At 55.5% G+C, this 12066-nt stretch overlaps 1 protein-coding gene across 6 annotated transcripts in view; it reads right to left on the reverse strand.

The window, feature by feature from the left end:
• Positions 1 to 11025, reverse strand: part of CARD11 (caspase recruitment domain family member 11) — a 108845-nt gene extending 97820 nt beyond the window's left edge. For 4 of the 6 annotated variants that reach the window (XM_087866968.1, XM_087866951.1, XM_087866947.1 and 1 more), the window contains exon 1: positions 10818 to 11022. In XM_087866968.1, coding sequence (XP_087723094.1) covers positions 10818 to 10830 — 13 coding nt within the window. In that variant the 5' untranslated portion in view covers positions 10831 to 11022. Of the gene's footprint in view, positions 1 to 10817 lie in introns of all 6 variants that reach the window. The other 2 variants (XM_087866969.1, XM_087866975.1) reach the window with 2 other exon arrangements.
• Between the last annotated feature and the right edge of the window lie 1041 nt (positions 11026 to 12066).

Raw genomic sequence — 12066 nt, forward strand, 5'->3', positions numbered from 1 at the left:
GTGTCCCATGCAGTATTTGGGACACACCTATACTAGTAATCATTACCATACGGAGAGTCGTTATTATCATTCATGACACTATTTTTCAGCCAGTCGTGTTCTGTTCCCTGATCTGGGTGCTGGTGACTCAGACACGTGCGCTTTGCGTGACCTCCCCCGGGCTGCGAGCTTCGGGCTCGCCCACGTGTCTCGCATGAATGTTACACTTCAATGGGAAGTTTATTTGGAATAACCGTAAAATGAATCCTGGCCTGCGTCCCATCGACGGGGGGGGCTGCCTCTTGCCTCGAGTCTCCCATCTGTTCTCCTTGCTGCCACTCGTGATCTTTCAAACCTGCACATCCCTCCTGGCTTGGGGCTCCCGCTCAGAGCATCCCAGGGGCCGGCCCTCGCCCACAGGACAGCATCTGCCTCCTTGGCACGGCATCCCACGGCTCTTGGTGGCGTCTCCTCCCTCTGCCCTGACACCTCCCCATCTTTTTGTCTGACCCTGACACGAACCGCACCTCCGTGGCTTAGCGTAGGCCGCTTCTCTGCTGAGAAGGCCCTCCTCGCGTCTCTGCTGGCAAAGCCTTGTTATTCTCCCAGACTCTGTTCAGCTCCGATCGGCTCTGGGAAGTCTTTCTGGCTTCCTCGGGCAGGCCCGGGGCTCCCTCCTGCAGCTCCATGTTCCCTGGGCGCTCACTCACCTGTCTCCTCACCACACTACGGGCTGCTTGGGGCTGGGACTCCAGCTCTTCAGCCTTTAATCCATCGCACCAAGCAGGGGGCCCGGGGGGATGGTGAGCTGGACTCGCACGAGGGATGAGTAAGTGGATAACAGTAGTAATAGGGGTTCAAGTACGGGGGGTTCATGAAGGTAGAGGAGGAAGTTGTTCTTGATAAATTCCAGAGCTTGCTCTAGGGCCCCGTGCTAACGAGCAGCATATACCTGTATCGTGAGTGTGCACGTGTCCCTTACTGTGTGAGTCCCCGAACGACGAGCTTACTGCAGGTGCGGGGCCCTTGGAGATGGCATCTTGTCTAATACTGCTGTGATCCCCATTTTACAGATGAAGAGAAGTGCAGAGACGTTTGGTGGCTCGTTCACGGTCTCGTGGCTGGTGGGAGGCAGAGCCCACATGCACTACATATGGTCTTTCTTCTGTGAATAACAACTAGGTGTTGAATCACGAAAACATCCCTCGGGACAGGAAAGGCAAGGGGGGACGCGTCAGTACCCACTGTGCCACGGCGGTGGTTTGAGTCAGGCTACCCTCCCGGTCCCACTCAAATCAGTCTCCGTGGGTAGCCACCCCCTCTCCTGTGCAATGGCCCGTCGGGAAGGGGCATCACCCCGCCCTTAAACACGGTGTTGAGCTCTGTCCAGAGACTTTCAACTCCTGCCTGAGATTTTCAGGTTTTAAACAAAACAAAAATCTGATTCACTGTTTCCAGGCCTACAGGAAACACAAGTCCTTTATTTTTCTGCCACTAACCAGAAAAAGGAAGAAAGAAAGAAAAAGAGAAAAAAAGAAATCAAACCAGAAAAGAAAAAAAGACGCTTTATGTCTTAGAAAAGTTTTGAATGCTTCTCATTTCACACCACACCAAACATTGTTCACGACAAAGGCCAGAGAATGAAGCCAGGAGGAAATGAATCACATTACAATAAAACGCGCTCCCTAGTAAATAAGAGCCCGACCAATGAATCCGACTCAGAATACACCACTGGCAAGAAGCAATGCCCCAAAGCTTCGCTTAAACCAAATAATATAAGAACAGATGGCTCCCCTGGGTCTGAGGGAAAAGTTAATGCATACAGGAGGCTGCAAATGGGGACTCTTGTTTGGGATTTTTGCAGAAAACACAGGGCATTAACAGCATTCAAGGTGAAAGAAGGGAGATGTGTGGATTTGGAGACAGGGATGCTTTTATCAGGTGACAGAAGAGATAGATGTGGGTCCCTCCACTGATGCCCACTCCAGAAATGAACCAGAGCTGTGCTCGGCAGCAGGACCAAACACTCCCAGCTGCCCAAGGGGAGAATAATGCAACTCCAGAATCTGGGTAATAAGGATGAACCCTGAAGGGAGACAAAAATTTACTTTGGGAAGATTTTTGTTCCCCACCTGTTGTGCAGAAGCATTATGGGGGGGCGCGCAGACCATGGTTGGCGATGCAACGGCCCACCCCTGACCGCCTGTAAGGCCCCAGAGGAAGCCGCCCGCCCTGGTGTTAACGATGTCGAGATCTTTCCAAGCACAGGAGATCATGCCCCACGCCCGACATCACAGTCATCCCCTTCCTCGTCATCACTAGGGAAATCTAAACAGCACGGTCTTGCCCGCGTGGGAGAAAAGGAAAGCAAAGCCCAAGGAGATGGTCCAGAGGACGGCACGGCTGACACGCATTCATGACTAGAGAGCTCAATTAATAACAATAAAACCTCACATTTATATAATATTCTGTTATTTTCAAGGCAATTTTTCACCCGCTCACTCATATGCTCCCCGGAGCAATTTTGGGTGGTAGGGAGACAGAGGTTATTTATCTCCCTCTTGCTTGTAAAGAAGCAAAATCTTGGGACAGTGAAGTGATGTACTCAAGGTCATGGAGCAATCATGGATTCTTAAGGCTCTGAGGGTTCCTGGTCATGACAGGCAAGTGCGCAGATGACTCATCGGAGGTACCAGGGTTCAGTTTTCAGTTTTACACCCACGGCAGACATGGGCAATCGATCACAGAACTCTCGCACAGAGCCCGGTCCTTCTCATGTGAGCCATCACTAGCTGCAAGGAGCTGGCCCTCAAGAAGGACCCCACGTGCCATCAGGTCCCGTGTGATGGCGCCGCGTCGGAGGAAACCGAGCCCAGAAGGCAGAAGGGACTTGGCCAAGACCGCCCGACGGGTTCGTGGCCAGACTCCAAGTCCCCTTTTCTGAGCTGGGTGGTGTCTCCGGCACACCATGCTATACTCCACCTGCTGGGTGAGCACGTCCCCAAACAGATGCGCCAACGAGGCGTAAGAACAGCATTCTCCATGACCTCGCCAGAGCAGGTGGAACTCCTGCGCTGAGCAAGGGGACGCACTCCTGTTTCCCAGAGAGGACTCAGGAGCCCCCCGGAGGCGTGTAGCCTGAGCGCCTGGCAGGGTCAGGAAATTCTGGATCTGCGCCACGTCCAGGTAGATAAGTTGAGACTGTTGGCTGTTAGCGTCTAGAGCTCAGGAGGGGGCCTGAGCAGCAGATAGAGACCCGGCAGTCGTGAGACAGGGAGCACTCGGGGAAGGAGAGCACGGGGAGCAGAGGCACGGGCACTCTGACCCTGAGGTGGGGGGTTACTGAGGAATCAGAAAAGAGAAGTAGGAAAGAGGGGTCAGTATGGTGGGACCCATGCCATGTCCTGAGGATGGGGTGGATGGTCACGCAAGGCCGGGGTCAGGTCCTGGGAGGACCAAGAATGGACGCCTGAACTAAGCTGCTTGGGGCCCACCAGTGACCTTGATAAGAGCTATTGAAATAGAGTGCTGGGGTCCAGACAGAGGGCAGCAGAGGAGCAGGGGACAGACAGTGTAGACAACATTTCCAAAAAGACCTGCTCTAAAGCTGATGGGCTGAAGGGCATCCCCCGAGTTCATACATTGAAGCCCGAACCCTGGGACCTGTAGTTGGAGGTAAGGCCTGTAAAGAGCTGGTTAAGTTAAAAATGAAGCTGTTAGAGTGAGCCCCAGCCCAGCAGGACCAGTGTCCCTGTAGGAGGAGGAACGGGACACACACAGAGTTGCAGGGGCAAATGCACACAGAGGGAAAGCCCCGGGAGGACACGGCAAGACTGCGGCTGTCCACTCGCCCCGGAGAGGGGCCTCCGGAGACCCCGGCCTGCCCGCACATTCATCTGGGACTTCCAGCCTCCAGGACTGAGACCGTAAGTCCCCGCTGTGGGCTCTGCTACGGGAGCGCAGCAGACTGGGGCATAGCAGGCCAGAGCCAGGCCCACGGGGGGAGCCGCAGGGGCCAGGCAAGCCGGGGGGTGGGGGGGGCTGTTCTTTTCTTCAAAGGCGGGTAGAGCTGCAGCCTATCTGTACGCAGATGGGGATGATCCTTGGAGAGAAGGGAGATGTGGATGAGGCAGGAGAGCAAGGATGTGGGTGCCCGAGGAGTCTCTGGACAGAGGACGCGGGCTCCGGCACTTGGGGGGGGGGGCCTGGAGGGGGGCAGGGAGTGGCCGTGTGCCCAGACCCACGAGGGTGGGTGGCCACCGGCTTAGGGCAGGAGGGCCTCTTGGGCTCCGTTCGTCTGACTCTGCCACAAGACAGAGAAGGTTGGGCTTAAAAAGTGGATTTTAAAATTAGTTAAGAAAGACACAACATGGTGTCGAAGTTCTTTGTGACATTAAGGGAGAAAGGGACTGGTCCGTTGCCTGTGAATGCCCATACTCTGCTGTAGTGGGGCGGGGGAGTCTCCCCTACTTGGGGCCACTTTCCTCTGGGACCTAAAACCTCCCCGAATATAGAAGCCATGCGACAGAACCTCCCTGAGGGGCTCCGGGAGACAGGGCTTGTGGAGACAGAACACCCCTGGGAACAGGGGATCTCCGCGCACCCGTCTCTTCATCCACAGACAGGGATGACTGACGGCTAGGGCGCCCGGGAGTGATGGAAGTTAACACGCGGGTTTTTCGGGAAGCACCTGAGACTTGGAGCCTGGAGCCTGGGAAGGCCGTGCGAGGTATCACTACCATTCAACTGAACGCGTCCCCCTGAACCACCTACACTCGAATCCCTTTAAAAAAAAAAAAGGCCATTTCTTCTTAGGAAACTTCAATGAATCACACAGTCCTTACTCAGAGGCCAGGAAAGAAGCACTAATGTCGGTAAGACACGGCTGTACTCCATTCCAACGTTCGCCCACTAAAACAACAATTTATGGAAGCTCAGTATTGCTGGCGTGGGGCTTCTGTTCGCCTTCAGATTAAAAAAAAAAAAAATGGGTCATTGCCACCAAGACGTCCTAGCTTCCCTGTCCACAGCAAGAATGTCCACAGCAGCTTTATCCTAAGAGCCCCGAAGCGCAAACATGCAGAGGCTTCCCAGCGGCAGGATGGGGAAGAAGGTGCGGTAGGTTCAGATGGCACCGCTCCGAGAACCCCGGCGGTGCACGAGCGGGTCTCTAGCGGGAGGCAAAAGGGAACATGCCCCAGGTTCCATCTACGTTCACGGACAGGCAAAGCAGGTGGGGGTTAGCGACAGGGCAGGGGCTTGAGACACATCCCCACCTCGGGGGCCTGGAAGGGACCTGTGTCTCCATCTGGGTGCTTGGCCACGTGGGTGATGGAAACACTCAGCGGCTGTGCACGTCAGATTCGGGAGGTGTCTTGCCTTTCAACGGGAGCGCTGGGGCCCTGGGACTTCTCTTACTGGGATGCAGCTGAGATCAGGCTCTCGGGGCTGGCAGGTGGGACCCAGGGAAGCTAGGACGGCGGCAGCTGCAGATGGGGACAACCCTAGACACTCTTCTTAACCTGACTTTACATTATTGTTTTCTTTAAATTTTATTTTATTTATTTATTTGAGAGAGAAAGAGAGAGCGTGCATGCACGAGTGAGGGGGTGGGGCAGAGGGAGAGGGAGAAGCAGGCTCCCCGCTGAGCAGGGAGCCCGCCGTGGGGCTCAATCCCAGGACCCTGAGACGAAGTCTCAAGCCAAAGGCAGACACTTAACCCACTGAGCCACCCAGGCGCCCCTACATTGGGGTTTTCATCGTCATAAAGATAACAGATGCTCTTGGTAAAAAAAAGGGGGGGAAAAAGGACAAGGACACAAAATAAATACTACAAAACAGAAAATAAATGCCAAGCTTCTCTCCCCAAGGTCCCTACGAGGGCAGTTTCTTATATGTGCTAGTGTTTTTTTCCAGAAACTCCTCGGATGTCCCCCAGAGTCCCGCCTGGGCCATTAATGGCCTCACAGAACTCCACGGTATTGGATGGACCCCACTCCTGGGGCACATTTGTGTGGCTCCAAACTTTTTCTTGTGATAAATAAGGCTACAATGAACAGCAGCAGACAGAAACACTCCATCTGTGAGATAGATTCTTTAAAGCAGGATTCCTAGACCAGAGGGTTTCTGCACGTGTCCTGTTGGTAAGTATACCTGTCAAAGCCACGGTATACGAGTACCTGCTGACCTTCAACCTTTGACCTTTGCCAGGGAGACAGGTGTAAAATGGTTTGCCCCTGTGGTGTTACTTTGCATGCATTTCATTAGAAAGGAAGCGCGTTGGCTGGTATGTTCATATTCTGTTTGCTCACGTCCTTTAAGAATTTTCCCCTTGGTCATGATCCCAGGATCCTGGGATCGAGCCCCACGTTGGTCTCCCCTCTCAGCATGGAGTCTGCTTCCCCCTCTCCCTCTGCCCCTCCCACCGCTCGTGCTCTCTTTCGCTCTCTAATAAATAAATGAAATTGTTAAAAAAAAAAAAAAGAAAAGAATGTTCCTCTTGGGTCAAGTTCCCCAATTCTGCAGTTGGCAAACTATGGTCAAGGGTGAATCCTGCACCCTGTGTTTTGTGCCCTTGGCCCAATCTAGCCGTGCTCATTTGTGCCTGCAGCTGCTTTCATGCTGCGAGACCAGAGCCGAGCGGTTTCCACAGCGACCGTCTGGCTCGAAAAGCCTAAAATATTTACTATCTGGACCTTTACAGAGAAAGTGTGCCAATTCCTGCATCTCATTGATCTTTTTTTCTTTCTTTCTTTTTTTCTTTCTTTCTTTCTTTCTTTCTTTCTTTCTTTCTTTCTTTCTTTCTTCTTTCTTTTTTCTTTTCTTTTCTTTCTTTTTCTTCCTTTCCTTTCCTTTCTTTTTTTGTAAATTAGAAGATAGTGTGTGGTACATATTGTTTCATATTTAACTCATCACTCTGTCCTCCCTCCCGCTCCCCACCTCCATCAAAAGGAACCAAGTCAGAAGTACAGCTTTAAAAGCAGAAGTCCTCTGGGCACCTTCATTTGGAAACACTGTGGTCTACATTAACGTAGGGGTGGTATTTTTACACCCATTTTACACATGTGCAACTGAGGCTCGGAGCCATGATGACTTTCCTGAGTTCCCTGAGGTAACACAGCTAGTGCGCTGCAGAGCCGGGGTGGACGCCCTGACTGCCTGGCTCCGAGACCACAGATCTTCCCACTCAAGGATCTCGCCTCCAGCGGACGGGGCCCGCAGCAGGGGGTGGCGGTGACTGTAGAAAGCCAAGTGTGATGGGTGTTGCCCGCGGCACTACCAGGATCTGTGGGGGACGTGGGACAGAGCGTGGGGGGCCCCACCATGTCACTGCCACATGTGTGTACGAGGACTGCTCATTCCTGAGTGGGAGCAGGGCAGGAAGGAACCCTACACCCTCGAAAGAGAAACCAACAGGGAGGAGGGAGCTCTTTTGGGGTATGCAGTCTGCACGCCCCTCCCTCTGGCTCAGCCACGAGTGAGAAGCATCGGCCACTTGGCAATGACCCCCCCCAGCTGTGTGGGGGGCTCTGCCACAACAGACGTGTCTCGGGAGCCTGACCCCGGGGCTGGTGCAGGAAGAGAGCACACGAGTCTGGGGAGGCGGGAACACAACTCCGATTACTCCTTGGCGCTGGGCCTAACACGAATGTGACAGCGACCATCAGAACCTCGAAGCCCTGAGCAGATCATGACCAAAAAAGGTTACCCTCCTGAGAACAGTCACCCCATTAAAACCACTGGCCCACAGAGCAGGAGGAGCTCCGGAGAGTTCAGGGGGCGATGCCCAGGGCGTGTTCCTCCAGAAAGGCATGGCCCAGGTGGGGACTGGCATCTGGGGAACTGTCCTTAGGAGAAAAGCCTGTTTACGGGGCTTCCTGGAAAGCTGGCTTTTCCTTTGCTCTCTGTTCTTGTATTTAAATCCATGCAAATATTTTCTAGGCTGATGGAATACTGCAGTATATCCACAGAATTGCCTGGAAGATGGGATTTGCGGGCACGAAACCAAGTAACGGAGTCCACCCAGCTGGGCCGCGTGGGAAAGTCTGGACCTCACTGTCCCACCTCTCCTCCTCCCCAGATCGCAGTAATACTCGCAAAGGTTGTCATTTGTCACATTTCGTGTTTTCTCATTTTATGCTTGGCGTAACCGACGATCCTGAAAATAATCAGTATTAATATCCAGATTTCACTGGGGAGAAATGACTCTCAGAGAGCTGGCGTGACAGGCCTGTCCAAGGTCACAGGCTGAGCACAGATGAGCTGTCGTGGTGGCACCTGTGTCTGGGGCCGCAGCACGATGAACTTTCCCACCGTTCCCCTCCCAGCCTCAGACCCAAAAGGTGGAACATGGGCCTCCTAGTGCCTTCGTCCCTCGATCAGACTTTTTAAACAGTTTCTCAGATCAGGTCACGGCACACACAACAGCCGTTACGGGCCCACACGGGAGTTATAAACCCTGTCCCCATCACCCGGACGCACTGCGACCAGTGCTGAGCAAGAGAGCGTGCAAGGCGGCTGTAACACGGACTTGAGCCCCGCGGCTGCGCCAACGCTCCTCTTCATCGCAATCATCGGAACATCAGGACCCAAGCTGGCCTTCCAGGCGCGCGGTGCCGCGAGGAGCTGCCTGCATCTTCCGCCACCCCCGCCCCCGCCACCCACACCAGACACACAGCCCTTCGGTCCTGGGGAGCAAGCCGTCTCTCAGGAGAAACACTCCATACGAAAGTGAAGAAGAGGCCGGGATGTTGTCCTGCCAGCGCTGTCTCAGCCTGGAACCTATTGCCCCAGTCCCCATGCGCTCTGAGTGCACCTGCCTACCATGTCCCCCTCAATTCTGTTCCATCTTGTTTGAGCCTCAGTACGCTCTGGCCACGGTGCACACAGACTGCGCGGCACGAACTACTTAGGGTGAGGACATCTGGGTCTCACAGCCCTTCCGTGTGTCCCCCACGACGCCCAGTGCAGCGCCCCCTAGACGGCACCCACTGGCTGATTCAAACAAGGGCCATTATGTTTAGACGACCAGTTAGGTTCGCAAGTCATTTTAAAAGATCTCGCCAAGGATGAAGGGATAAAACAAAACCGGGTCCATCGACGCAACGGAGTACTACTCAGCCTTAAGGAGGAAGGACATTCAGACGCCCACTGCAACGTGGATGAACCTTGACGACGTCATGCTCATTGCAACAAGCCAGCCACAAAAAGACATGCTGTATGAACCCCCTCACGTGAGGTCCCTGGAGGAATGAGACTCACAGAGACGGAAAGCAGAAGGGTGGATGCCAGGAACTGGGGGGAGGGGTTAGTGTGTAATGGGGACAGAGTCTCCAACTGGGAAGATGAAACAGTTCTGCTAATATAATCCATACACATCCAAACCTTTCTTCTGGAGCGTGGCAGGGCTCCGTGCCAGGCTCCCTCTGCCCTCAGATCACCCCTGGCCCACAGTGGGACCATCTTTTCTTTATGGCTTCCTTGGGGGTGGACAGAAATGGACATTCAGGGAAAGGACCAAGGTGGAGAGTGTTCGCTAAATTCTGGTCCTTGCATGAGTCCACGGCCCCCGGGACTGCAGGGGACATTATGCACAGAGTAGGCACTCAGTAATTGTCAAGGGACTGACCAACATGTTTTCCCTTTCGGAAAGGTGGATAACCTTGTACCTTCAAGAGAGTTGTAAATGTCAGGACAAATTTTTTGAACTACAAATCAAAGGCTCTTAGGGCAGTCCGGGCATAGAGGTCCGTTTGGTCCAAGACCAGGTGTAAGCAAATGGCCCTCTGCTGACACTCTCTAGAGCGGGTGCTGGGAGGCTCACAGCTTAGACTAACCTCTGGGTTCCCGCGGGGCAGGTGCAACTGGGAAGGCTGTTCCCGACAGCCAGCCTGTCTCCCTGTGGCCCCTCCAACTGTGCTCTGAGCTCTGAAGCCACAGAGAGCTCCCCTTCCCTCCCCGTGGCCCAGAGCTCAGGAGAGCTTGGGGTCAGGGGAGGCTTCCGGTCTAACCCTGTGCTGGGGTGGTCCTCCGTCCAGGGAAGGGAACTGGAAGCCAAGGTCACTAGGCCCTCCTCCTGGCTTTGCTGGGAACCTGGGCCTCCCCTGTCCCCTTCTCATACACTCCCCATGGGAGAGGCTGTCCTTCCCCCTCTGCACCCAGGGGCCCCACCTTCTCGGGAGCCTCTGAGTCAGGCCTCGCTGTGGTCTGGAAACTTCCTGTCCTTTCAGGTGTTAGAAAAGGTTCTTTTCCTCTCTGTGGGGCAGGTGCACCGAGGGGCACCCTGCCAGGCCACTGCCGCCTACCGGGCTCCCCCGACCTGCTCCCCACCCCCCCTTCATCCCTTTCTTCTGAGAGGGGCCTGGGGACTCTGCCAGGCGGAGACACTGGGAGACAAACTGTCCCAGAGAGGCATGGAGGGGACAGAGGGGGGTAGAAAGTGGAAGAAATCAGGATTGGAAGGAGAGGGCTGGGGCTGGGGGGGCCCGAGCGTGGGACACAGTGAGCGTGAGGCAGAGAAAGAGGGGAGGGGGAGAGAGATGGATGGGGGTCCAGCTCCACGGGAGAGGAGGGCAAACCATCCCAGACCTCTCACATCGCCCCCACCCCGCGTGTGCTCTCCCCCTGGCGCGCCCCCACAGCGACCGCGCCCCCTCCCCCCACCGCGGACCCCCCCCCCCAGCCCGGATGCGTTGTGGTTCCCCCCACCCCACACCGTTCCACCCCCGCCTGTCCTCTCCCCCCGCCGCACCCCCACCGGGACGGCGCCCCCCCCAGGCGGCATCCCCACGCTGCGCCCCCCAGTCGCGCCCAGTGCCCCCCCCCCCCGCCCTGCCTACCTGGGGCGCTCATGCTCCGCCAGTCGCGCGGGCCGCCTCCTCCGCGCAGGCCGCAAGCTTCCCCCTGGGCCCCGGCCCTCCAGGCCACCGCCTGGCGGTCCGAGGGGCGCTGCCCGCCCAGGGGCTGCAGGGCCGGGAGGGGGCTGTGCGCCACCCAGGCCGGAGTTCCGAGGCCAGAGGAGGCGAAAGAGAGAAAAAAGGAGAGAAAGTGTGTCATAGGCTGGCAGGGGGAGGGAAATGCAAAACCCGACAGGAAATGAGACTAAAAAATGCAAAAGGTTAGAAAGAGATAAGGAAGAGGGGGCGGGGCGGGGTTTGGGTCCCTGGCCCGGGGAGAACAGGGAAGGAGAGTGGAGGGGAGAGCAGGTGGGCTCTGGGGCCGCAGCTTAGACCCCAGTCCACTCGCCTGGATCAGAGAACCCGCAGGGTGTACCAGGGGGCTCCCCCTTCTCCAGCTCCAGGTGGGGGTTCAGGCATCTGTCCTTTTACAGGAACTGGTCACGTTCTGAAGAACTTCCAGACCTTGTCCTTGTGATTTGGTGGGAGGCTTGTCCCACAAAGAGGAAGCAAGGAACTCTGCAGACTTGCCTCCGGCCCCAGGCCTCTCCTCACCCTCAACCTCTGTTCTGGAAACTTCCTTGGGATTGGCTGGTGTTCCTCTCTCCTCCAAGGGCCCCTAGCACTGCTCCTGGACGCTTCACAGCCACAGAGCATACCTGTGCCTTCCTCCCCCCACCTGCTGTCCTGGGCCCAGCGCCCCCGCCCCCGCCCCCGCTAGTGCTCTTCAAGTTCTGCTGAACGACCCTTGTAAGAGAAATTGTGGTTTCCAGATGTCCACGTTTTAGTAATTTACCCCTGAAAGCTTTGGCCATAGGCCCTGGGGGTGGGGGCTTGCTCTTGGCTGCAGGGGTGGGAAGGTCCTGCCTGAGGGTTTATCTGAATCATGAACCTAAAAATCTGTAGGTCGGAGGCATCCTGAGAATCTTGGGCCCTAGTCTCCCTGCTGACATGCGGCTGTTTCCCCGGCCCCCCACACCTCTCCTATTCTGCCTCAGTTTACCATTCTTCTCTCCCTTCTGCCCGTCTTTTCATTTACCCTATAATACTAGAGAACATGCCCTCCTGTTTCATGTTCTAAGTCCTCTGAGAAAAGTCCGTCAAGCTGCCAGAGGGAAAGGCATTTGATACGTTAACACATCAAGCAAGAGACAGATCAATCATGGCGTGTGGTCGGAGCACGGGAGAATCC

This window comes from Ursus americanus, chromosome 2, assembly GCF_024610735.1.
Source record: "Ursus americanus isolate L20-20 chromosome 2, mUrsAme1.1.p, whole genome shotgun sequence".
Classification (NCBI taxonomy): domain Eukaryota; kingdom Metazoa; phylum Chordata; class Mammalia; order Carnivora; family Ursidae; genus Ursus; species Ursus americanus.